The sequence below is a fragment of the Podarcis pityusensis genome, assembly GCF_964106645.2.
Source record: "Podarcis pityusensis genome assembly, chromosome: 5".
NCBI lineage: Eukaryota > Metazoa > Chordata > Lepidosauria > Squamata > Lacertidae > Podarcis > Podarcis pityusensis.
The window spans coordinates 85,755,104-85,780,891 of NC_138032.1; the positions used below are offsets into that span (position 1 = coordinate 85,755,104).

Genomic DNA, 25,788 nt, shown 5'->3' on the forward strand with positions numbered 1-25,788 from the left:
ATTAAAGACAACCTACACAAGCACTAATGTGTTATTTTAGTTAAGAAAAAAAGCGTAAGTCCAACTAAGAACTGTGCAGAAGGTACAAATAAAACATGATAAAAGGAAAACAAGAACTGGGAAAGGCTTGACATGAAAGATACCAAGAAGCAGTACTGAGTTTTACCGGGAAAGTGCATCTAGCTTGATTAAGTGCTGATTTAGCTAAAGGCTAATGCAGAAACGTAAAGATAATGCTGAAGAAATCTCTTATATTTGTGATAAATGCAAGCAACCAGGAAAGTTTATCAAACTGAAACCCACACAATGCTGCATAATTATTTCACGTCAATTGTATTTTCTTCTCATTTCCATCATCTTATTATTGTTAAGCATTATATATTTTGTTTTGATAGTGGTGAAACTGAAGTAATGAATATAAACAGATTAGAGAGGGAGCAGCCTGGGGCAACCATCTGGTTTGCTGATCTCCAATAGCCAAGCAACCCTCCATTTGGCCCCGAATGCATTCCCCACTCCAACCCATTACTGAGAATGGCTAGCAGTTAACAGTCACAATCCAGTTAAAATCTTCTAAGCCTTGCCCACATGTTGTTTGAATATTTCAATGCCAGAAGTTCAGCTCTGTTACCATAAAGCCTATCACTTGGTGCCATATATGCTAATAACCATCTGCCTACAGAGGTTAACAAGCTCCTGGTGCTATATGATTTCACATTGCTGTTCAATGCCACAATAAAGGTCCATTAAGCAGTGCCACTGCACAGTCAACTCTTTTATGATGAAGCACATAATGATTCAGCAATGTACAATATTTGTGTCATTTAGTTAGGTACATTTCATTAAGCAAAATGACATACACCTTTAAACACCCACACACACCTCCCACAGCAGAATTTATTCTGGAACGGATTCAACAAGCTATGAATTGACACTCTAGAGGTTCAATCTCTATTTCTATGTTAAATATACGCACCATGGTACTGGTACCACATGTCATCTTCCCAATGTTTTACAGTTTCATAAAAGATGAAGGGTTACAGATCTACACTTATTTCTAAAGAAGACAGCAGTAAGTTATTTCTGCAACTCTGCATCATCAACTACGGCAAGTGCAGACCTTCACCGTTCCAACAATTCAAATAACACAATTCAGTTGTCTCATAACATGATGACCCAATGTTCAACACAAAAACTGACAAACCACTAGGTAATTTTGCACATGTCTGCTCATCAGGAGTGAAAAATGGCTGCCATCAAGTGATCAAATAACAAACATTCCCTTGCAATAGGGGCACACACAAGTTCCACAACTTTTGCTACTAGATAGCAGCCGGTGGCAAGGGCCAGAGCAGAGGCCACATCAGCTGCCACTGCCACCTGACTGGTTATTTATATGGCTCTGTCAATTAATATGAGAACTCTGCTGCCTTAACTCCATCATCCAGAAGTGCTTTAATGCACTTAAAAAAGAAGCATGAACAGAAACATCTGTATGTTTCTATTTAGGTTAAAACCAGGTACTTAATAATAATAATAATAATAAATAATTACAGTATTATTATTATTATTATTATTATTATTATTATTATTATTAATACCCCACCCATCTGGTTCAGCCACTCTAGGTGGCTCCCCACAGAATATTAAACAGAATAAAACATCAAACTTTAAAAACTTCCTTAAACAGGGCTGCCTTCCGATGTCTTCTAAAAGTCAGATAGTTGTTTATTTCCTTGACACCTGATGGGAGGGCGTTCCCCAGGGCATGTGCCACCACCGAGAAGGCCCTCAGCCTGGTTCCCTGTAACCTCACTTCTTGAAGTGAGGGAACCGCCAGAAGTTTAGTAGCAGGAAGATGTACTAACTTGGAACAACCCAGCAATGAAATCATTTCTCATCGTAAGAATCTGCCTGTTAAGTGCAACACCACCCAAATGTAGAAGACAAGCCAAACCCCAAAACACTTACAACATTCGTTGCTTTAGTTTATTTTTTGGTCGCCCAATAGGTTTTGTGTATCGCCGCCTAATCTGTGATGCTCTCTCTTGAAGTAACTTCCTTCCTTTTTTCTTTGGTCTGCAGACCTGGCAAATCCACATCCCTGCATTAATTATTCAAAAAAGATTTTGTTCAGGTGAAAGTGCATGAGCATCAGGTCCCAGTAATTAATTCTAGAAATTTCCCAATGAACAACAGAGTGATGCTGGTACATCCAATGATAGGAAGAAGGTTTGTAGACTCTTGGGTCTGTTACCAGAAACCTGAAGTCATGAGACAGCAGCAAATAAAGCAATCTCACCTACTGAAGAATTTCAACACCTCAATTGTCATTTTTTATTGTATTTTAAATATATTGTAAGCCATGCCAAGAACCCTTGTTAGTAGGTAGGGTACAAATATTCCAATAGCACAGTGCAGTTGCAGAACCCATCTGTATGACTGTCCATGGGCCAAAAAAAAAAAGATTTTGCAACTGTGACTCGGGTCCTGGCAACATCCAGTCTAGGCACAACTGATGACCTATGACTTTTAGGAATGGCTATTATTTCTAAGGTTGAGAGATGGTAAATTAAAGTCACTGGGACTGCTGGCCTACAAAACAGCAAGACTGCAACTTGTCTATTTTGCTAGCATGCTGAAGTGGAGAAGACAAGCTGGTATTTTAAGGCTACATTTAATTTTAAAAGCTTTAAATTAAATATTCTAGGTATTAGAATAGAATACAGATGACTTTGAGGATACAAAAGATTGTTTCCTTGCAATAACAATAAACTGATTGCCTGAATCAGAATGCTGTAACCAGCATTATCAATACCAAAAGCTTTTAGTGGCTTGAACTATAAACGACAATAATAAGAACCACATTTTGATCAGCCAACAATATTGACAGGTTACTGTCGCCTTCCATTTTAACATTACAGGTAACAACGTGAGCACATTTTCTTGCATGCATGTGATAAAGAAGGTGAACTAGATTTACGGATTTCTTAAAAACTGCAAAAAGAAATGCCAAGTCCTATTATTTGAAGGGTAATTTGGTAGAAAATTAAACTTAGATGAGGGAAATCTGAGCTGATGGTCCATGCTCTGCCACAAATTTATACTGTGACAAATCCTTAGCTCTCCAGCTACAGAAGCTGCTACAAAAAGACAAGAACAACAAAAAAGAACCCGAACGGCCCTCTTACAATTCAAATGTACTGTATTATGGAAGCTATAAAGAACACATAGGAAAAAAAGGGGCTATTTCGGAATGCTCCATCACAAACACATCAATGTATCCAAGAATGAATAGCTTATGCATAAATAATTCACTGAATCAATTCATAATATTGAACTGAAAATCAAGATACACATGGAATGTACAAAAACATACATACATACATACTACATACATAAAATCAAGCCATATACACTGAAAGCATTTTCAGAGATCACCTTTTGGCATTCGGGAAAGAGGTGGGTCACAGCACTCCATGTGGAAACCTCTATCGCAAGAATCACAGAAAAGCATATTATCCTGAAATTGAAATGGAGGGAGGGAAAACAAAAGTAATCTTACAAAAATATATTTTCATGGAGAAACTAGCAAAAGACAAAAACAAACAAACCATCAATCCCTTGGCATAATTTTCACCCAATTCCTACTACGCTGTAAATTTGGTTCAACTAGACCTAAATAATTAGACCAAACATTATATATTATTTGTAATAAGGGATTAAAACTTACTGCATTTTTGCCTTGGATTCTACAGGCACTGCACGTCTTGCATTCAATACACTGCCATCTTAAGGCTTTTACATTTGTCGTCAACTCCAGACAGAATTTCAAACAGGATGGATGTCCTACAAAAAGGGAGTATTCATACATGAGGATTATTTATGTTCCAGATCACCTAAAGCTCTACAACATCTTCTCCAAGTACTATTTCATCAGTACTGGCTACTTTCAGAATTCACGTCTTCTCTCTCATGGACAGAAAGAGAGGCAGCTGCTATTACAAGACTGCCCAGAGAACCTCAATTATTTGGTGTCTAACAAACGTTAACAAATAAAGTCATATCCCTTACTAGTACTACTCAGAGTAGACCTATTTAAATGAATGGACATGTCCATTTAATTTCAATGGGTCTTCTCTGAGTAGAAGCAGTGTTAGAAACTGGGATAAAATAGCTAGGCGCCAAATGGCTCCCGGGACCTGGGTGCCAAAACAGTATGTCTAGTCGCCATGGGGGGGGGGGGTCGGCAACACTTTAGTTGCAATTCACATAAGAGACACATGCTGAATCCACATTTTTATCAGAAATTGTTAATACATGTTTAATTTTGGTGTTGACAATAAAAATATTGGTACCATACTTCTGTTTTCAAAACACTCTACTCTTTATTGTTAAACTCCTTAACATATTGTCTATCCTTAATGTATACTTTGAGGCTTCAAAGCACATACATTTCAGTAATCTTTGAGAGTTTAACTACTACTATGGTGAGCTTTAAAAAATGTATCTTATGTGCATTTTCATTGTATTTCTACTCTTTTCTCTACCATAAAGAGAGAGAGAGAGAAATACTTGCCAGTTAGTATTACGTAGGACTTTTTATTTGTGGCTATGCACATATATGTCTGGATGTAGTAATTCAAAATTATTCCTGCTTCCAGTTATTTTTATTTTCTAGCTCTAATTTACAGCCACGCACCAGACATGCCTTAAGTGTCTTTTTTATAAGGTGCCCATTCAGCTTCAAGTATGTTTGGAAGAAGCCAATTATCTAGAACTATTTCAAACTAGCTTCAGGCTTGGTTTTGGCAATAAAAGCTTTGGTCACTTTTATTGAGGACGTGCATCAAAAAAGAGACAGGAGGAGTATGACCCTGTTTGTTCCCTTTGTTCTCTCTGTGGCTTTTAAAGCCATTGAGCAAGTTATCTGTTGAGTTTGCTCCCTCTAGAACTTATTTTCTGGGTTCTGGGATGCTGGCCAATGAGCATGATGAAGGATTTAAGGCAGAGCTTTCCAAACTTTTCATATTAGTGATACACTTTTTAGACATGCATCATTTTGGGACATGGTGACACAATTTTACTAGCAGACCAGAGGTTAAACTAACCCCTTTCCAGCCCTGGGAGGAGTGCGGGGTGTATTTGTGCAACATACCTACACACTATAGCCAACACATTAACGTGTTACAACACAAGAGTTTGGAAAGCTCTGATTTAAGGGGTCATTCTTATTACCATCATAGAAGCTTTTGAGATACACATAGTGATGGGCCCTTTATCTTCCTTTGAAGATGGGCATCTTCACAATATTACGTATTATGGGTATCTGACTGCTAGTCAAGAGAATCCTGGTTGCTCCTTGAATTAATTAAAAACAAGAAAAAAGGATAGGCTTTGCATCTTGGAAGCTGTCCTGTCTGGGCTGGAACATCACATAATTTTTGGTTAACTGGAATGAGGCTTTGAGAAGCAAACAAAATTGGGCTAAGAAAATAGTAGACTGCAGGTTAATTCTTTGTTTTCAATTTGATTCACACTTCTAGGTGTGAATGGTTTTTTGTAGCAGCTTAAATTGCCTTTGCAATGAATGACAGGTCTCCATCTGAGAAATGAGTTGAGCTTTGGTTTTTAAGTATCTCTTTGATTCTGGAACATTGCGCTCACTGGGTGCCTTTCATCTGAGGCTAGTGAGTTTTTCCACAGATGGCACTACATATGGCGGCAAAGTCCCTTATGAAGATTTAATGAGATGGAAATTATTTAGGGAATGAAACTGGAGGGGAACAACCAGTGTCTGGCTGGAGATTAAAAATAAGAAGGATTTCGTATTAGAGAAACACACAAAGAAAGTTGGTTCCCCCCAATCCTACTGTAACAATTTTTAGTGTACATTGTTTTCTCTCCATGAATCGCTCTGTCTCACTCCTACCATCTTTCTGGGATACTGAAAGCACGGTGGCTTGGTTTTCTTGACAGATAGACAGGAGGCCTTGCTTTTGGCTTCTCCTTAAGTCATTTTGGGAATAATTTTTTTCTGCTGTTACCAAGAGGAAACTTGTATTCTTAGCCCAACAGAGGTTAATTTTTCTAGATGCTCTTTCTTTTATTTTTTGTTTTCCTTAATTTCTATGGACTATTAATTATTTTTTTCAGGAATCTTCTAACTGGAAAAAGTAAATTGCATCACAACAAACTTGGTAGATACAAGCCTTTTGACTATCTTGTAATTTAGGCAGTTATTAACTAGTTTTGGCTCCAGTGATTGTCTATTTCATCAATGAGTTCCAGTGTTCTTAGCGATTTGCTCCTCTGCAATCAACAGTCACTTAGTTTCCACTCTGTGTGAGAACTAAAGGGCTCCCCTTTCTCAGCAGGCTGCAAGGAAGCTCCACCCACATTAGTCATATGCCCCAGCTCTGACCACTTTCCCTGAGAGAATTAAGCCCCCTCCCTCATGCCCTATGACTGCTTTAACCATGTGTTTTAAGACAAGGTTTTAGTCACAAAATATATATATAGCATTATTATGCTTATGCCTAATACTCTGCAACATTAAATAACGGTCATGTATATATACATATATAATATATTAAAAAATACAAAAAATACTCAACTACAAGACACCTTTCTGCACCTAAACAGTGCTTCCATCTTCAAAAGAGGCAATAAACACCTTCATGTTGTTATGAACTGCTGCTTGCCTCTGATCTAATTTGTGTCTGCTGTCCTTCTGACCTGGCCCCTCTTGTGTTCAACATATTCATCTCTCCCCTCAAACAACTGTGACACAGGCACCCTTATGCATGTCTACTCAAAAGCAAGTCCAGTCCAGTCCAATATGATTATAGTCTAAGACAGTGGTTCCCAATTGGTAGCCTGTGAACCCCAGGGGGTCTGTGTAACAGCATACCTAAGCCCAAAGTCATTTTTATGAAAAACCTCTGAACAGCATGAAGATTGTGTTTTTAAAAAATAATAATAATTGATGTCACCTGCAGTTAAGGTTTAGCCATCTGGCAATTTGACTGCCAATCTCAATGTCTCATTGTATAGCTAAATAATGGTAAGTAACTAATTAAACATAATTTACCTTTAATGAGGCAACGAGAATGCATCAGTGTTAATTTGAACTGAAGCTGAACCATGAAAGTTGGGCGCTTCCAATTCTGCTGTTCCTTAGAACTTGTCAGTGAATTGTTATAATGCAAAAAAGCTGATTACATTATGCACTGATTAATGAAATGTTGTATTTGCAGACAGTTAGAGCATAATGAAAAGCCATATTTGCAGACAGCCAGAGTGTAATAACCAATCTCCAAAGAGCACCTTATACACATTTAATAGATACCAAATTAAATTGTATTTTCATAAGTGAATTGTGAAGCCAATAGATTTTTTTTCAGACATATGCAAGAACAAAAAACTACATCATTTGGGGGGGGGGGAGCTCTTGGCAAATGCATTAATCATCTATAAAATAGTATCATATATCTTAAAATGACATTAATCTATGGTGGCATCCAGATGCAAAGCTAAGCTATAAACTGCAGTTAAGCACATTAGTCTGTACACAAGCAGCCTGCTCATAGACACAACTTGAATTCTCCTACTTTTCTCCTTTCCTCCAGCAGGGATCCTCCAGCAGGGAAATGCTCAGCTTGTCACTCTGTGGTTTGATTCCCCACTGGAGAAAGGGAGAAGAAAAGTGTGTGTGCTTAAGCTGTGTGCACTAGCTCATGTACAGACTAATTTGCTCAACCGTGGTTTATGTTATACTGTTGCATTACCCCACACCACACCCCGCTAAATTCTTAAGTCTTAAACTGTAAGGTTTGCAAACGCAATTCCATCCCAACGTGCCACTGTGCAAGACCAGTGTTTACCTATGTGATACACGAAGCACATGTAGGCATTGGGTTATATTCAATTAAATTCGACTCAGAAGACCCATTGAAATTAATACGCCACAGTCACAGTCATTCATTTCAATGAGTCTAGTTTGAGTAAAAGTTACAGCCCATAAAATTTAAATACACATGAAGGGGGGAAAGTAGCCCTTAAAAGTTATTCTACAAAACGGACAGGTTTTGACAACTCAGTTCTTTAACACTTGAAATGAAGACAACCATCTCCGCTGCTAAGACAGCAACCAGGAGCAGTATGTATTTTACAACTAAAGAACAACCCAGCAAACCAACCCCATGATATGGATATACCACATAGTAAACTATAAAGTCAAAAAGGTTTTCTCTTCTCTCTGAGATAAAGGCCTTTTTGGCGACCAAAATATCACATTCTTCAGTTGTATCTCACTGCCTTGTATGCCATTTTTGCGTCTATCATGGCAGAACTTCTATCATTATGTCTTTCAATTCTTTCACAAGCACTAAACTATTGTGAAACATAAGGACTACAGCATTCAACCTTCTGTACCTGAATTAGATGCTCAGAAAACAAAATTCTGACCGCCTTCCAGGGTTAGAGCGTGTCACTTTCCATCTAGCTTTGAAAGCTGGTTACTGCACCCACCCACATCACCAAAAGTCAGGCAAGAATAGATATTTCAGGACCAAAGCAGGAGATCCTAATTCTCAGCCCCACAAGTTTAAAATGATAAAAGAAAAAAGAAAAGCAAGCAAGGGTTGATTTGAAAAGGAAAGCTTTCAAGTTCACATAGGAGGAATTTACTTTCTTCATAGGCATAATAGACTATCCTAACATCTCTTGATGCTTTTCATAAAACAAAATAAGTAAGTGCTAAGAAGGAAAAAGTGACAGTAGTAATAATTAAATAATAATTTTTAGAGTTAACTTTTGGCCTCATCCAAAATACATAAGGTAAAAAGAAAGTTAACAAAGAACGTCAGAGAACTATACAAGAATCTTATCAAGAACAAAAGCACAGGAATGGCAATAAACATTTCCTTTTTATATACCATTTTAATAGCTGGGGATGGAAAATGCATATTTTGAACCTCAGAGGGGAGAAATGTGGCTTTGGTGGGGGGGATAAAACAGGGCTAACTAAGCACACCAAATTTCTCTGTCCCAAAGATACTTTTCTTGTTATGTGTCTTTGTGAGTAACTGGTAGTTATTCGGGCAGTTTCCAAAAGCTCGCAGAGTGAAACTGATTAGAAGTCACACAGTTGTTGACTTAACATATATTTGTGGTGCTGAATGATGTATAAACATTAAAATCTCAATTTCTTCCAGCAGATGTGGCTATAAAGCACATTAAATTATTTTGAACATATTTTTTTTAAAAAGGTAACTAAAACTCTGAACACAACAAAAGCATAATGGGGGGGGCCTTTAGCTAACATTTTCACTCTGTGAATGGAAGGTGCTTCTCTTCCCCAAAAAGGAAAGCTGCACTCGTAGAGGGAACACTTAAGCTCACAGAAATGATGTACTCAAAGAACCACTGGCTTGCAAAAACACTTGTAAAAGACTGCGAAAAGGTCTGTCTAATTTGGTCAGTGAAAGACTTACCACTACTGCCACAATCAGCACAGGAAAGGAGTTCTTCTGGCTTTTTCTCACGATTTGATTCTTTTGTCCCCAAACAGAAGCTACATATTGGAATGGGATCTGCTCGTGGCTAAGGAAAGAAAGTGTTGAATCAATTATTGGTTCTCTTGCATACAGAATCTTGTTTCCTGTTTTTGTGACCTCAAAATGTTATTCTCTTTTATTAAAACATGTTAGGCTTTTGTTTCGCAATGCAGAATTAAAATATCCTTAATATAGCCTCAGTTTACTAATACTAGATATTAATACCAGTTTGGTGCTTTTTCTTAGAATACTGAAAAAACTTCAGTGTAAAAATCATCTGTCAACATTTGGTTCTTCTTTAATACACACACAGTTTTGAATACCAAGAAATAGCTGTGGAGACTGAAATTAAGAAACAAGTTCATGAACAGCAGCTGCTGCTTATAATATCTCTTTCCTTACATGAAAACCAGACAATATTCCCCTCATCCACAAAGAGATCAGCAGCTGTCATTCTTAAATTACACCTGAACTATTTTCACATGTATGGGTTCATAAATTATGTAACTGTGGAGCCACCACAGAGTAGCTCCCTTCCTACTATCTGGTAGAGCCCCCTGTGCCACAGCCCGCCCAGTTTAGCAGAGTCCCACAACCCTCGAGAGAGGTCTTTTCGGGGGGGGGCACTGGGTGAGAGGAGAGAGCGGCAAAGTCATATTCTGCTGAAACTACAGATTTCTCTGGATCCAACCCAGTATCAAGAGGGAAATAAAAAAAAAGAGAGAAAAGGCCATTTTTAATAATTCCTTAAAACGAGGAAGCTGACTATTTAAGGGGAGAAGTAAATAGATAAGGAATCATGAGCACACAAGCATGGAGATTGGTGTGGTGGTTTAATAAGATTGGTGTTTGAGAAGAGGCAAAACCAACGAAGAACAGAGAGCATGCAATGAAATGAGTACAAAACCATGAAAAGAAATGCTATAATAGTAGAGGAAGACATGGAAGGAAAACAGGTATACTATGATTTTTCTGTGAACAAGCAGAAGAATCGTGAACAGACTATACATTTTAACTCTGAGAGACAGGAAGACCTATCAACAAATCAAAGCACCCCACTTAAGCCAGAATTTCAAATATTAAATCAATGTTTTCCCATCATAATCCCATTGTATTTACAATTTTTTTATAAAAAACCATCAATCTATTAATTGCAGAAATAAAAGATCCAATTGAGTCAAATATTTCCTTAACTCCAACAATGATTTCAATGAGATATCTTCATAAAACAGACAGTATATTAAAGCATGTGTAACAGAAATTACCTACCATCAGCTAAAGGGCACTGGCTGCCTATATGCTACCAGGACAAGGTTAAGGTCTTACTTTTATAAACACCTTAGGGCCAAGTTATCTTCCAGATTGCCTCACTCCTATGCCCTGGACCAATCTGTGTGTTCAGCAGATGGGTGCCTGCTTAAAAACACATCTGGTAACAACACCTAGTGCTTTTTCCCCCCAGTAGATTTTTGAGGTGTATTCAAATTCTAAGAAAGCACAGCACTCTTCTAAAGAACCAATTCAACTTATCTTCACACAGCCAGTCAGTCACCTATGTGACTATAGTTACCTTATTTTGGAAAATACATCTCATGCATGACAGAGTAAATCTCTGGATACAAAAGATGCTGTCCTGAAATAGAAACCCCTTAGGCAGAAGGAATTGTGCTGGTGTACCAGATGTCAGAGCATTTCAAATTACTTTACTGACCAGATAAAATCTGAACTACGACAACTAGGATACAACTATAAAGCAAGTTTAATACAACATCAATAAATGATTGGTTAAAACTCAAACAGCAATACAGAAGCTAAGCCAACTAATCCAGTATCCACAATTTATGAACTTATGTCAATATAATTCAAATTACATTAGTTTGAACATACTGAAGGCTGTGTTCCAAAGACCAGTAAGAAAAACAGTTTTAACAAGAAAGCCTACTAAAGTAACTAGATCCAGGCTGAAAGCCTTAGTCTGCAGCTGAGCACATAAAAAGTATGACCCAATTATTCAGCACACAAAAACACATTTTATGATAACCTAATTAATCATAAACACAAAGTTTCAGACATTACATAATTTTACAGACTTGTTTTCCATCCTCTGCCAAACATAGCAATTTATAAGAGACATAAATCTATACCTGAAAAGTAATATCAACAAAGTATAGGAGAGGGGAGAGACTACTACTATTATTTTTAAAAGTACCAAATGAACTTTTACTACGCAGGGCCTTTTATAAGGATTTCAAATGGTGAGGTTGATGTTATAACCAGGGGTGGATTTCCCATCATCCTGACCATTGACCACACTGATGGGGGCTCAAAGGAGCTGGGAACAACCGCTGGGGGGACCGTAGTTTAACCACTTCAGCCTATTAAAAAAGTGGGCAGGGACACCAGTATTTCAAAATTCACCAGCCACAAGCACACTTGTCATCCACCTGACATTATATTTCATGCAATCGTATCTTTTGGGATAGTTTCTCAGCTACCATACAGAAACTATAGTCTAGCAACTGATCCATCACAGGACAGAGGTTAATCAACACCTGCTTAATATCAGATACAAAACCTTAGAGACAAATCCCTGAGAATATCAGTTGTAACATGTGGATGAAGTTTGCAACCCTGGAAAAAAGAGCTGGAATAATCTAACAGCAAAAGTTGTGTTCAGTAATAAGCCAAGGAATGTGAACACAGAAACATCAAGGTCTGTCTTCATCACTGCTGCCTCACCTGGCTGCGGTCTGGGCATTTACTATGGCCCTGTGATTGTGTTAAGAAATTAGCCAGGCATGTTTTGCAACTGGCACAGGTCCAATTGGGACCACACGGAGATCTTTGGATGCCAGGCTGGCGAGTGACACCTCCATCTGGCTGGCCCCTCTAGCTTTCTTAAGCGGGTAAGCAGAAGAGCTTATTTATTGCATTTATATCCCATCCTTTTCTCCAAGTATATGTTTCACCCCCTCCTCAGTTAATCCCTACAACGATGACCCTGTGAGGTAGGTTAAGAGGCTGTGACTTGCCCAAGGTCACCCAGTGAGTTCCACCAAAGTCACTGCTTGGCCATCATTTAGTTTAGCAAATTATTAATTTTTAAAATGCCACATTTTTTAAAGGAGTGAGGAAATTAGTATGTAAAATATAGAATGATTCAGAATCATTATAGATACATATTCCAGGTGACCAATTTGGACTAGATTTACTATGAAAGCTCTTAAAGGGTTGTAACTCCTACTGTTCAATGACATAATATATACATCTCTAAATTTTCATACAGCTGAGTTTAAAGGATAGATCAATGTGTTTTCACTTGACCAAGCAGCCCAATCAATAGTAACAAGGACATTCTGCTGTCAAATGCAAGATACTGTTGATACCATCAGCTCACACAACAGCTCCCCACAGGGGTTTTGTGTTACAGAACCATGTTAGCTAGATCCTACCCATCCATGCTCTGAATAACACTTAAGATTAGTTTATTAGATTTCTTCTATGTCTTCTTCTTAAAAAGACCCAAGGCATCTTACAACAATAGACAGAGGCCACTCCATGCACAATAAAGAATATTCCCGTCAAGCTACATCATGCTAATTCTCTAAATTCTGGTAGAGGGAGACCATTCTTTTAATCAGCGTTTACAGATGTTATCTGTATTGCCTACCACAGCAGGAAAAATACATCGAGTAATGTTTTAACACATTTCACATGTGTTCGTAAGCAAGCACCCAATTGGGATTTCTTCTCACAACAGCTGGAACCATTAGAAGCAAATTCCAAAGTCATGATTGATCAATAATCAGCATAAAAGACACTTATAAAAATTAAATTTGAGCTAATGAAGATTGCATCTTACTTCAATAGGTTTTACTCAGATATATTTTAAACATGCTGTTTCAAATAACTGTTTTAAATAAACTTGGGTATTTCACTGTAAGCCACTTTAGCTGAAAGGAGAAGCAATACCCAGATGTGTAATACTACTCACCAAAGTAGTGAGACTGTAGGAGTGATAAAACAGCGAAATATTAGGAAATGCAAGAATGCCAAAATACAGATGTCTTACATCTGGGTCAACAAATTCACACTGAAGGAAACTATAAAATGGAGCCAACAGTTCTACCAAGCTCTAGAGAACCGCAGAAGCAAAGCACACCTGGCATTTCTACATTGTACACTTTTCAATCCCCTTTACAACTGTGCCAAGTAATTTTATTTCAACAGGTTTGATATAAACAGAGAGGGTTTAAGATACAGAAACAACTGGAACTATTCAATTGATTTTAAAAGGCCAGCCGAAAGTAGAGAGATTCTAGAAAAAGCTTAACTACTCATTTAACCTGGAGAAGTAACCACACAGAAGGATTAAATTATACTTAATGCCAACAAACCTTTTCCCTTAAATGGCAGAAAACTACCTTGAGAAAGAGAGCTCAGACACAACCTGACATAGCTAATGATGGACGAACTTCCCTTTGGCTCATTTCAGTCATTTCCCCCAAAACATTTCTGGAAAATGCAAAAAGAAAAAGCCAAACCCTTTAGGTTTTTCATGAAAAATCAGAATGCAGATGAGTGGAGCATCATTTCCAATTAAGGAGAGGATAGCAAAGCATCTTCTGTTTCCAGTAAGCGTTCCCACCCCAAGTCTTCCTTCCCCTTCAGAAATATGATGGGGATTTGGTTTAGGACAGTGAAACAGGCAGGGAAGGGTTCCTAAGAGCAGCAGGGGCAAGGCCTCAGAATAGGAGTGCAGATAAAGGAGAGAACAAAACAAAAACTATGGAACACGTTCCAACAATATTAGAAACAAAATATGAAAAAATACAAGTGGAAAGGCTTCCTACAGAAATATAGCTTAAATCCTCAATTCCTTCTAACGGAAGAGCTGAGAAGCAAAAAGAATGATCCCAGCCAATGCTGTATGTATGTGTTTGGCTTAAGTTGCCTCCTGAGGAAAGGAGGAATGAGAATCATGTTCCTGGCTAAAGCTCTAGAATGTTCCTGAAACTGGCATCAATTCCATGTGTGTAACTCAGGAATGAGGAAACTGTGGCCCAACCGGTGTTGTTGTATCATGACTCTCTCCCATTGGAGGTTTTCAAGTAGAGGTTGGATGTCCATCTGCCATGGATGCTCTAGTTGAGATTCCTGCACTGCAAAGGGTTGGACTAGATGACCCTGAGGGTCCCTTCCAACTCAACAATTCTATGAAGTGTCACTAGCTCCAACTATCATGGTGAACGGCATGGAAGACAGATGCTGCAGTAAAATAACATCTGGAGGGCCACAAGCTCTCCATTTCTGGTGTTAGTTGCCGCGAGATCAAGAACTTAACTTTGGAGCCACTTTATCACTCTACAACTCTTCCATTAAATAAATAAATAAAATACTACCCTTTCAGATGATAAACTTTAAAAAGAGGCATGCAGCAAATTGTTCCCTTCAAAGGCAAGCAAATCCTGCCAAAGAACAGTTCTCATTACCCATGGTACTTCCACAAAGAAGTATCAGCCTTATTAAATTACAACTATTTGAACAAGGTCAAGTACTCAGCATTTAATTTGAAGTATTTCCAGGTATAACACTGTCAGGTCAGCTTAAACAAGCCAACAGAGGCCTAGAGCCTAATTAAATATTAAAACAGAATCATTCACATCTGTTTTTATCTGAGAACGAAGTTACTGTACATCACTTGGAAGTAGTGCTCATTAATATACTCTACACATATCTCTCAAAGGTTACAGGAATACCAATGTTTTCAGAGGGATCTGTCATGAAACCTGCACAACATAACTAGAGGAGAGGGCACTGTTTCTTTGCACAATATATCAATAGTTCTTTAATAACAAAAGAGACAATCAAACTTCGCTATATTTTAAGTTAAAAGGGACAGAATCTCCAGTGAAAATAAACCAGTTACTTTTCATAGGAACCCTTTTATCACTCATCTTATTTCCTTAGGTAAATCACTTGATAACAAGCATTCAGGAAGACGGTTTTGATCCAGGAGTAATTAAAATGAACAGCTGTCATGTTCAATTAAAGATCCATCATGCTTTTTGTTTTCATCTGCAAGGCAGTTTTTAATTGGTCTTAGGACCATATATTTAAAACACCAGGCATTTTAAATGAAGTTCCATGCCACAACAATGGAAAGATGAAAAGTGATCTGAATTTGGTATGCACTGCCTTAAAAGTCATGTTTTTATTTGTATAGTGCTTCTGTCCCTAAGTGGCTTGTAATCTAAACTTTGCTGGGGTAGGGACAGAGTGATAACAGCCCTTCCCAACCTGGTGCCCTCAAGATATTTTGGATTGCAACTCCCATTTCAAGCAGTACCAGAGAGCAGCTGGAAATACAGAGGACCACCATACTTTTTTAAAAGTGGGGGAGAGGGGGGAAAAGACAGCCTCACCCACCTCTTAAGGTTAAGGTAAGGGAAGACAGAAAATATCTTTAAAAATCTGGGAAACTGCCTACCCTGCCCCCACAGTCTTTGGAAGAAATTTCTTTCTTTTCTTTTTGCCACTAACCCCCCCCACACACACAAATTGCCTGGCACTGGAAGCAGTCAAGCAGTAGGTTATATCTGTGGGTTCTGTGGGATATTTGTGGTATAATATTGAAGCACTTTTTTCTTGAAGCTGCTTCCTCCCGCCACCCAGTAGTTCAGAATCCATACGTTGCTATACCCATGGACGGCAGAAGGCAGGCATTCAAAATGGTCACCTTGTCCAGAATATTGACAACATCTCCTTGATTAATGATTTTAGAGCAACCATTCATGACTCAAATTAACCATAATGGTATGCTCTTAGGGTGGTATACAACACTCCCGGTTCCACTGGCACAGGAGACTTGTGCTAGAAGAATAAAATTTCCTCCTGCAGCCCTGCAAGCTCTCAAAATCCACTCCAAGGGGTTGAGGGATCTTCCAGAAAAGATAGGGAGAAGAGAAGCATTGGAAATGTCACTGCACCAGTGGAATGTTGCACTACATTTGAATCAATATTAACAATTGTAAAGATGCTAAATGCAAAACACTGGGTGGAAATCCATGCTTTTACAGCCTCAACTGTGGCCTTGATCAAACTTTGGCAAGAAAAACAACATGTGAGCATGAACCCCTGTAATACAAAGATTTCAGAAGTGAATATGAGGTGTTTGTTTGATGCAGTGTGTCCCCTTTGGAAATCTATTACTAAAGCAAAGATGTGAGTGTTCATGGGATCCATAGATGTAAGTAAAGAGGATGCTCCACCAGAGGTGTATTTATTCTTTCAATGGCTTGTTTGTGGTGGGGTGGAAGGCATGTTATTGGAAAGAAATGAAGTAAGCAGCCATGAGCATATCACAACTGCATATTGCCAATGATGTTCAAGCATGAAATTACCAAAAATCTGCAGTCTACATGTGTCCTGCTGCAGCAGGTAGCTGTAGGATTGTCACTTCACCAAACTACAAGGAAAAGGAAGGTTGTTGAGCTTACCCCATGGGTACCATCTAATATAAATGTCATCATCAATATTAAACACAAATAGTTGAGGCCCATTATGTGTGGGCATTACCAACGACCAAGGTATATATGTGCCTACAAATGTTGTAAAGGAGAGCGATCTCTTATTTGCAATCGGCAATGTGGATTTCATGGAGGACTTACAAAATCAAAATTTAAAAAGCAGAATCATTACTCACTGAAGGATTGTCTAAATAAAAATGGGTCAGAAACAAGCGTTGGTCCATGGTATGTATTAGAAGGGAATGTGACCAAATACAGCTGTATGAGATAAAGTGGTCTATCAAATAACCAGGTCCTAAGTTGTTTAGGGCTTTATATATTAACAATAAAACCTTGAACTTTTGCCCAGTAGCAAATTGGCAGTCAGTGCAGATCCTTTATTGCGAATTTTCCTGCACAGTTATGCTAGGTATTACTTAATTGCCTCAGAGCCAATATCAGATTAGTCCAAGTACTAGAATTTCCTCAGCCCGTCTAAGCACAACCCACATTTTTGCATGAATAGCTGTTACAAGATCTTGCAAGAGGAATCCTTGCTGCCCGTACTAGCTTAAAACCACAAGCTTCAGCTTCATGATAATCAGAGAAGCGAAGCATACATTCAAGATCTTTGAGGCACAGACCATAATGAAACATTTTAGTTCACTCCACAGGCAAACACAAAACTAATATATTGATTGACAAAATAGTCCTTGGTACTATGAAACTGTTAGTTTAAGTATGCCTTGTATATTTTGTTTCAAAATTTGCTTTTCAAAATGGTAATTGTTTGCATGATAGTATATGATCTCTCTCAATGTGCTTTACAACAGTTATGCTTGGCATAGATTCTGATTATGTTAGTATTGTTACTGTAACAAAGTTAGGACTTGAAAGAAAGAGACATGTGCTAATTAGAAATGCCTTGTTGGGGGAACATAAAAAGGCAAGTTGCTGATACTAATTTTAGAGTTTTAATGTTGAAAATTCTTTCATTGTGTGATATAAGTCTAGTAAGACACAACTATTTTATAACCCTTGCTGTTAAAAATATTTGTTATGGTGACGTATATTTTTTGATTAACCTCATATTTAAGTTTTTATTCTGCAATAAATGGACACCAGGAGGTGATACTGCACATGGTGTTTCGTTAGTTTGAAAACTTTATACATGGAAAACATAGAATTCAGTTTCTTTCACATGATGCAGAAATTTGGAGGTGGTGGTATTTGAGAGCTGCATATATATAAGAATTGCAATTACAGTCGTACCTTGGAAGTTGAATGGATTCCGTTCCAGAAGTCCTTTCGACTTCCAAAATGTTTGAAAACCAAACTGCAGCTTCTGATTGGCTGTAGGAAGCTCCTGCAGCCAATCAGAAGCTGTGGAAGCCGCGTCAGACGTTCGGGTTCCAAATGAATGTTCGCAAACCAGAACAATCACTTCCGGATTTGCGGCGTTCGGGAGTCAAAATGTCCGAGTGTTTGGGATCCAAGGTACGACTGTACTCAATATAGTAACTGGGTTACACAGATACTACAAACTGAAAACAGTATTTTAAAACATTGCCTTAAATCATTTTAATTCTCCTAAAAGAGGAAGTGTTTCATAAAAGGTTCTCTCACTTTCCACTGGAAAAAGGGAAAATTCTGGAGGGAGGTTGAAACAAATACATAAACCCCCATTGTTCTTCTCAAGGACCCTGGCCTTCACTTTCTTCCAGGTATAGAAAATTAGTTTCACAAAATCTTTGCAAAGAATTCCTGTGACATCAGAGAGTAATGAAATACACTCCCATTTTCTTATGAGAGAATGTTATTGCCTTTCAAAGCAATCTATTTCGTTTCATTATTCTTTAAAATAAATACAGTATACCAAGTGCTCTAGAATCACAGTAATCACTCTTAAAACAATCTACATAATGTACACCAGTGAGTCTAAGTGAGTCCTGACAAGGCTCAAAATGCTTTGCCCTGCAGCCAACATAAACTTGATTTCAAAAGCACTGTACAGTAATTGGATTTAAGCAACAGAATTACTTAGAGAAACACATTGAGTGGTACAGTTTTTACAGTAACAGATTAGGCTAAAGAGCAGAATGAGATTCATTTACCTTCAAGTATCATAAATTAATATATTTAGCCCCTGTGATTGTAGTCTATAGGAACACACTTATCAATCTTGCAGGTCTATGAGTGACAAGTAATTGCCGAAACCAATTTATACAGGGTTTTAAAAGTTTTTTATTTTATTTTAAAGTTGTTAGACATGTTAACCTATAAGAAAGGTTCCAATATCCTTATCAGGACAATACGTTTAGGCAAAACAAAATGTCACAAAATAGTAAAGATGCTGTTAAGTTTTCCACACCTTTCCCATCAGACTAAATAGGAAAAAAAAGCAGAGGGGCCAAGGAGAAAAACAACAACCACCATGAAGCTGTGTTGCACTCTCTCTGAAGGTGCAGATGCGTTGTATGGGAGTTCTTATGGATGTCACAGGGGGTGTAAGTGTTCTCAGTTGCTAGGAGTACCTTTTACCAGCTTGAGCTACTAAGACAGCTATCACCATTCCTGGATCAGGAACGTTTAACAGCAGTTGTCCATGCACTTATAACCTCAACCTTACTGCAATGTGCTCTATTTGAGGTTACTGTTGAATGTGGTTCAGAGAATGCAGCTGAAGCAGAATGCAGCAGCTTCACTGCTTGTGGGGTCAAACAACCACCAGCATCTAACTCCTTCCTTGCAGGATTTGAACTGGCTGCCAATCTGCTACCAGGCCAAATTTAGGGTTTTGATATAAGGCCCTGTACAACTCAGGACCAGGTTACTTGAAATACCTTCTTATCCTTCATATTAAGTCAGTAGGTCACTGCAGTCTGCCGAAGAGCGTCTACTTCACATTTCAAAGATATAAGAAACCTACTCTATGGTAACTCAGAGCAGGGCTTTCGGTATGACTGCCCTTGTTCTATGGAACAGTATTCCCATCAATTTACGACAGGCGCCCAATATCTGCACTTTCTGGAAACAACTGAATACATTTCCTCCCAACAAGCTTTCTCAACTGGATGAATAGGTCTCTGCCATGGGTGTGTATTCTAAATTGTTTTTAAATCCACCTTGTTATTTTTGTGCTGTTTTTAACTAGTTTTTATTTTTATTATATTGCACACACCACCCTTGAAATATATATGCATGGAAGGTGAATGATAATAAACAATAAATAATCTATCTTGGGTTTTATACATAGAAATCTGTATCCTTGGACAGAGAACAGAAGGGCAGTCATTAGCTAAAAGTGTTTTGCCAAGAGCAACAATATCCCTGCCAACTAGGATGAAAAGTACATCAATCCACACCACTGTACTGTTAAAGATTATGGCATTCACTTTACTAGTTAACTTAAGAAATAGGAAGAAATCCCCTTCCAGCACTTCCTAAAGATGAGAAGGGTTTTTTTAAAAGCTGCTTTGATAATTGTTAAAAGGCAGGAAGAGTTCATAGGTGGAAGTGTTCATATGAAGATATTAAACTGCCTTCTCCATTGTTTCAGATAGACAGTCCTGTGCTAGACTTGCTATCTTCTCTGAAAGTGACTCTCTGGGGCCTCAGATATTTTTCCTAGCTCTGCTACCTTTTATTGGAAATGCCAAGAGCTGAATCAGGGATCTTGTTCATGCAAAACATGCACTCCACCACTGAGCTGAAGTCCCTACAGACACTGATATCCAAATCAATCAAATTTGCTACTTTCTGCAAATTACTTGCATTCCAAGTATCTCTATGAGAAGGAAGTGTTCCTATCAGGGTGGATAAAAAAACAATTGGGGTGGTTTGTTTTTTTTAAAAAAGTAAAAGCAGATGCATATTTCAGTTATAAATACCGTCCCATAAAACTAACATGGTTTCAAAAGAATTCTGAATATATTAATTTACTAAAACTGAAATTGTTTCCTTATTTTAAAAAAGCTGCTCTTCTTTATATAGAAAAAGCTGTGGGGAAAGCATGCAGTTGATGTCCACACTTTAGAGCTTAATGCTGGGGCCAGCAGCGAACAAACCATGACAGGAAATCCAGGTAATGTTCTGCATCTCACAAGGATCATCCACTGAGCCTATGTGAATGATTTTTTTACTCCTAGTTTATGACAAACTACCTATGCCCCTGCAATTGACGAAAGATAGCACACAGTGACTTTCATCTCATGAAGAAGGTTTATTAAATTTGTATATTATTTCCCACTTAAAAGTCCCAAAGCAATTTTGGAGCAAGTAAAAAAATAAAATAAAATTTAACAAATATAATTTATGGACAGTGTGTGACACCTTTTAGAGCCCAACCTTATGCAAATTTCCTCAGCAGTAACTTACACTTTATTCAGTGGGGCTTGTTTCTAATCACCTGAAGCCTTTCTTTGTGTGCCTCCTCCATGAGAGGTCTGTAGGGTGGCAACACAAGAACGGGTCTCCCCAAGGAAATTAATTAAAGGTGCACATGGAATGGAATCTTAAGACTTTAAGCAGTAAGCAGTCTTGGTATCTTACATGTATGCATGCCTTGTTTATGAGCAAGACATGATTCTACAGTACAAAAGGCATGAGAGCTGCAAGATTAAAGGTTCTGAAATATACATTTAGGTTACAAATCAATGGGTTAGATCCAGACACACATGTAGGTCCAGTTAAATCAGTGGGACTAACTCAAGACCCATTCATCTGAACAAGTCTGAGTATGACTAAGTCTGGATCCAAACCAATGTTTTAATTTGAATGCATGCTTGCTCAGGAAAATTGGAAAATTGATTTATACTGCCTTGTTTTAAATCAACTCACCCTGATTCCTGCAAAATGTTTGCACCACAAAACACTAATATCAGCGCTTCAGTGTACATAACTGACGGCAAAGTCCAAACATAGATCTTTTTTAAAAGCACATAAAGAACAATTTGTCGGAGCTGAGAGGGAATACTTAGAGCTTCTAATTTCCAGAATATGTTTAATCTCCAACATTTTGCATCAGGAACCTGTCACCTGTATGGCAGGGCAGGGGTGGAGCACCTTTGGTCCTCCAGATGTTGCTCCCAACAGCTACAGCAATCATGGCTAATGGCCAGATATTATGGGAGTTTTATTCAGCAATATCTGGCGGGCCAAAGATTCCCCACCTCTGCTATATGGCACAGAGAGTCAGAATACAACAAAGTGGCAGTTCATCCTGTTTGCAAAGACTCCACAGAATTTGCAACCAGCACAGGCAAGCTCTCATGACTGCCAATAAGTCCCAACTGCAATGTGTTGGCCCAAGCTTCTGCAAAGTCCTGCAGAGCAGACACTATTATTCTCTGATCTTGGGGGGGGGGGGGAGGCTTGGCAAACAATTAAAGGAGCTTTAAAGACACTGTGTTCTCACTCTCACGTACATTTCTGGCACAGCCAACTCTCCAGTATTTGGCGGGGGGGGGGGGGGAGAGGAGCAAATGCTTATTGCATGCCCAGACTTGATTCAGCCAGTCCTGGCATCTTTTTGCCTAGCTTAAGACATCTGCTGCACCATTCCTAGAAGTATTGATGGCTCACGCCAACAGCTTTGTGGACAGCTGGCAAAAGTACCAGGGGAGTGGGACTGGCAACTAAAATTGCTGACAAGCTCTGTCTGCCCTTGATTATTCCGCTTCAAGGTACTTGGGGGGGGGGAGAGAGGTTAAAATAATAATTTTACAAGGTAAAGGTTCACAAGTCTGCTTAGGTGGCAATCCGTCACACCCTTAGCCCTAGTAGGCTCCAAAAAACAAATGAGGGCATACCTTGAGTAAATGCACTCATGTGTAATGGATGGGCAATCAGTACTTGGATGTAGCTATGAAGCATCTTTACCTAGCCACTTTTTAAAAAAAACTTAGTGTGCGATAAAAGACACATTTGCTCAGTTTCACTTGAAAGGAAAGAAGCAGCAAGTCACCAAATAAATCTTAGTCAATCTGAAAGCTGATGGGGGCTTTTAGGAAGCACATCCATTTGTAAGCTCCTGCACCCCACACTGGCCCGGGTTTATGTTTTTACACCATCTGAATAACTATGAAGGCTTTCTTTTCAGGCATGCCAGCTTTATTACCAAACCTGACAGGTTCATTTCCTCAAGTCCGGAATATACAGGCTTCATAAAGAATACAGAAGTTGGAAATGTTACTTTATTGTTCAGCACTCATAAGACTAAAGTGTGGTTCTTCCAGACCTCAAGAATAAATACCATACAACAATACATAACACACTAGTATTGACTTCATTTTCATCTGATATGTACTGCACTCTTTTGCAGAGCTAGTTCTAAATAGTAGCACTGGTTCTGTTCAATATGAGGAGTCAAATATATACAGAAAAACAGACAGTCCAGCTGGAACCAATAAATTGCAAAATCAGAGAACTTTAGCAGCATAAAGCCACACAAATAAGGGAAAGGTCAGCCTTCCATCTTTCTATTAAAAAACAATTACTTTGGATAAAGACATTCAGTATACTTGGCTTGCAAATTCTTTTGAGGAAGAGCTATCTATCATTCAGCCAAATATAGGACCCTGCAAATCATTTTTACTAATCATACACAGTAGTGTTAAAAGGAGTTTTATTTTGTGCATGGCTGAATACCTGGCACCAGCCTGGAAACTCTTTAGCATAATCATTGCATACAAAGGGGGAAGGATGTTGGGTGAGAGACCCTAGAGCAGCTGTTCAGTGCCTGAGCTGAGGACCTCAATGAATGACAAAAGGTTACCTTAATTCAATGAGATAATCAGCACACATCCACCCACTATGAAGAGAGTTTCTACCATCTGCAAAGCGACAGGCCTAACTGCTTCTAAAACAATTGGAAGCATGCTGACATGCCCTCATGTCAGCATACATTTGTCTCTTAGCAACAGCTTTTTTAAAAGGCTGAACTCTGCAGAAATTTTAAGAAGCATCTTTAGCCAATGACTTGGTAAGCGGCTTTGATTACTCCCGTTTGCTGAACAGATGCCCAGTCTCACTGCTAAAAACTACACAGAGCAAACTTTTATACTTAAAAAGAGACAAGGGAAACACCAAAGCTGTGTCATCTACCCTTTGTACACAATGACCTTAATGTAAGAATTCCCAAGGCAAAATTCTCTTTAAAAATTAGTCATGAATAAAATGATATATTTAAGTCTTGTAAGTCAGCTTAACAAAATAAGCTTCACATTAAACATAAGAAGCTCCCACCTCTACCATTTTTATTTAATTTTATTATCTGAAACATTTCAAAAATATTTCAAAACCTTTCAAAAATGTTTCCTCCTCCAGTATTTTTCATGTAAAAATAATCAGGTTAAGTCTATCTTTGTATTATTACCTCTGAAAATGCTCTTGCTATTCAAATATGATGGAAGTAAGACAGTCAGAATTCCAGTCTGTACTCTAAACAAATTCCAACTTACCACAGGTTAAATATAAACTTCATTCAATCATGACAACAATGAAACAGAAGTTAATAAGGTTAGACACCCGTATTTCATTGTCTACGGTCCAAATTACCTGTGCTTATAGATTATAAAAGCTGCTGCACCAGAGATCAGAATTTGGATAACAGTGTTGAGAGAGGATGGTAAAGATGTGGACAAGATTCCCCCCCCCCCAAAAAAAAATAATATCTGCTGTTTGGCACAGAATGAATAACTTGCAGGGTTTAAGGTTTTAAAACTTGTTTGAAGTCTTCACCTTCATGGCTAATAACTACTGGGGCTGGGATTTGTTTCAGAGATACTACAAAAGCCCTGATCAACTCCAGCTGCAGCTACTTTCATAAAAATAAATTTGAAAGCTGCAACTCAACATGAAGTATGGCCCTAAATGATAGCTTTACTTCTTTTTTAAAAGCCACAAAGTTATATCTATTGGGAAGGTTATGTTTTGGTCACAGGTAACGTCAGACAAAACTCATTTCTATTTTTGATAAGTTACAAACTTGGTGGGTCAGAGGAATGCTGTGGATGTAGTATATATTGATTTCAATAAGGCTTTTGATGAAGTCCCCCATGATATTCTTATGGAGAAGCTGGTAAAATGTGGATCAGATGAGATAACTGTTAGGTGGATTTGTAGTTAGTTGACTGACAGAACCTAAATAGTGTTCACTAAGAGTTCCTTGTCATCCTGGAAAAAAGTAACAAGTGGGGTGCCACAAGGTTCTGTCCTGGGCCCATTGTGGTTCAACATCTTTATAAATGATGAAGGAATTTAGGGGATGCTCATCAAATCTGCAGATGACGCCAAACTGGGAGGGGTAGCCAATGCCGCTGAAAACAGAATTGGGATTCAATATGACCTTAATAGATTGGAGAACTGGGGCAAAACTAATTTCAATAGAGACAAAGAAAGTTCTACACTTAGGAAGAACCAGCTGCACAAACGTAAGATGGGGGTCACCTAGCTTGCTAGTAGTACATGTGAAAAGGATCTAGGAGTCTTAGTAGACCACAAGCTTAATACAGTGGTACCTTGGGTTAAGAATGTAATTCGTTCTGGAGGTCTGTTCTTAACCTGAAACTGTTCTTAACCTGAATCATCACTTTAGCTAATGGGGCCTCCTGCTGCTGCTGCACCATTTCTGTTCTCATCCTGAAGCAAAGTTCTTAACCCGAGGTAATATTTCTGGGTTAGTGGAGTCTGTAACCTGAAGCATATGTAACCTGAAGCGT

At 38.3% G+C, this 25,788-nt stretch overlaps 1 protein-coding gene and 1 long non-coding RNA gene across 9 annotated transcripts in view; one reads left to right on the plus strand and one right to left on the minus strand.

Annotated features, from left to right (window-relative positions):
• Nucleotides 1-25,788, plus strand: part of LOC308477715 — a 215,395-nt gene that overhangs the window by 136,217 nt on the left and 53,390 nt on the right. The gene's annotated exons all lie outside the window — the stretch shown is intronic.
• Nucleotides 1-25,788, minus strand: part of KAT6B (lysine acetyltransferase 6B) — an 86,880-nt gene that overhangs the window by 45,128 nt on the left and 15,964 nt on the right. For all 8 annotated transcript variants that reach the window (XM_081006479.1, XM_081006477.1, XM_081006472.1 and 5 more), the window contains 4 exons: nucleotides 9,498-9,606; nucleotides 3,734-3,849; nucleotides 3,442-3,523; nucleotides 1,972-2,104 (listed from right to left, as the gene is read on the minus strand). In XM_081006479.1, the coding sequence (XP_080862605.1) occupies nucleotides 1,972-2,104; nucleotides 3,442-3,523; nucleotides 3,734-3,849; nucleotides 9,498-9,606 (440 nt within the window). The remainder of the gene's footprint in view (nucleotides 1-1,971; nucleotides 2,105-3,441; nucleotides 3,524-3,733; nucleotides 3,850-9,497; nucleotides 9,607-25,788) is intronic.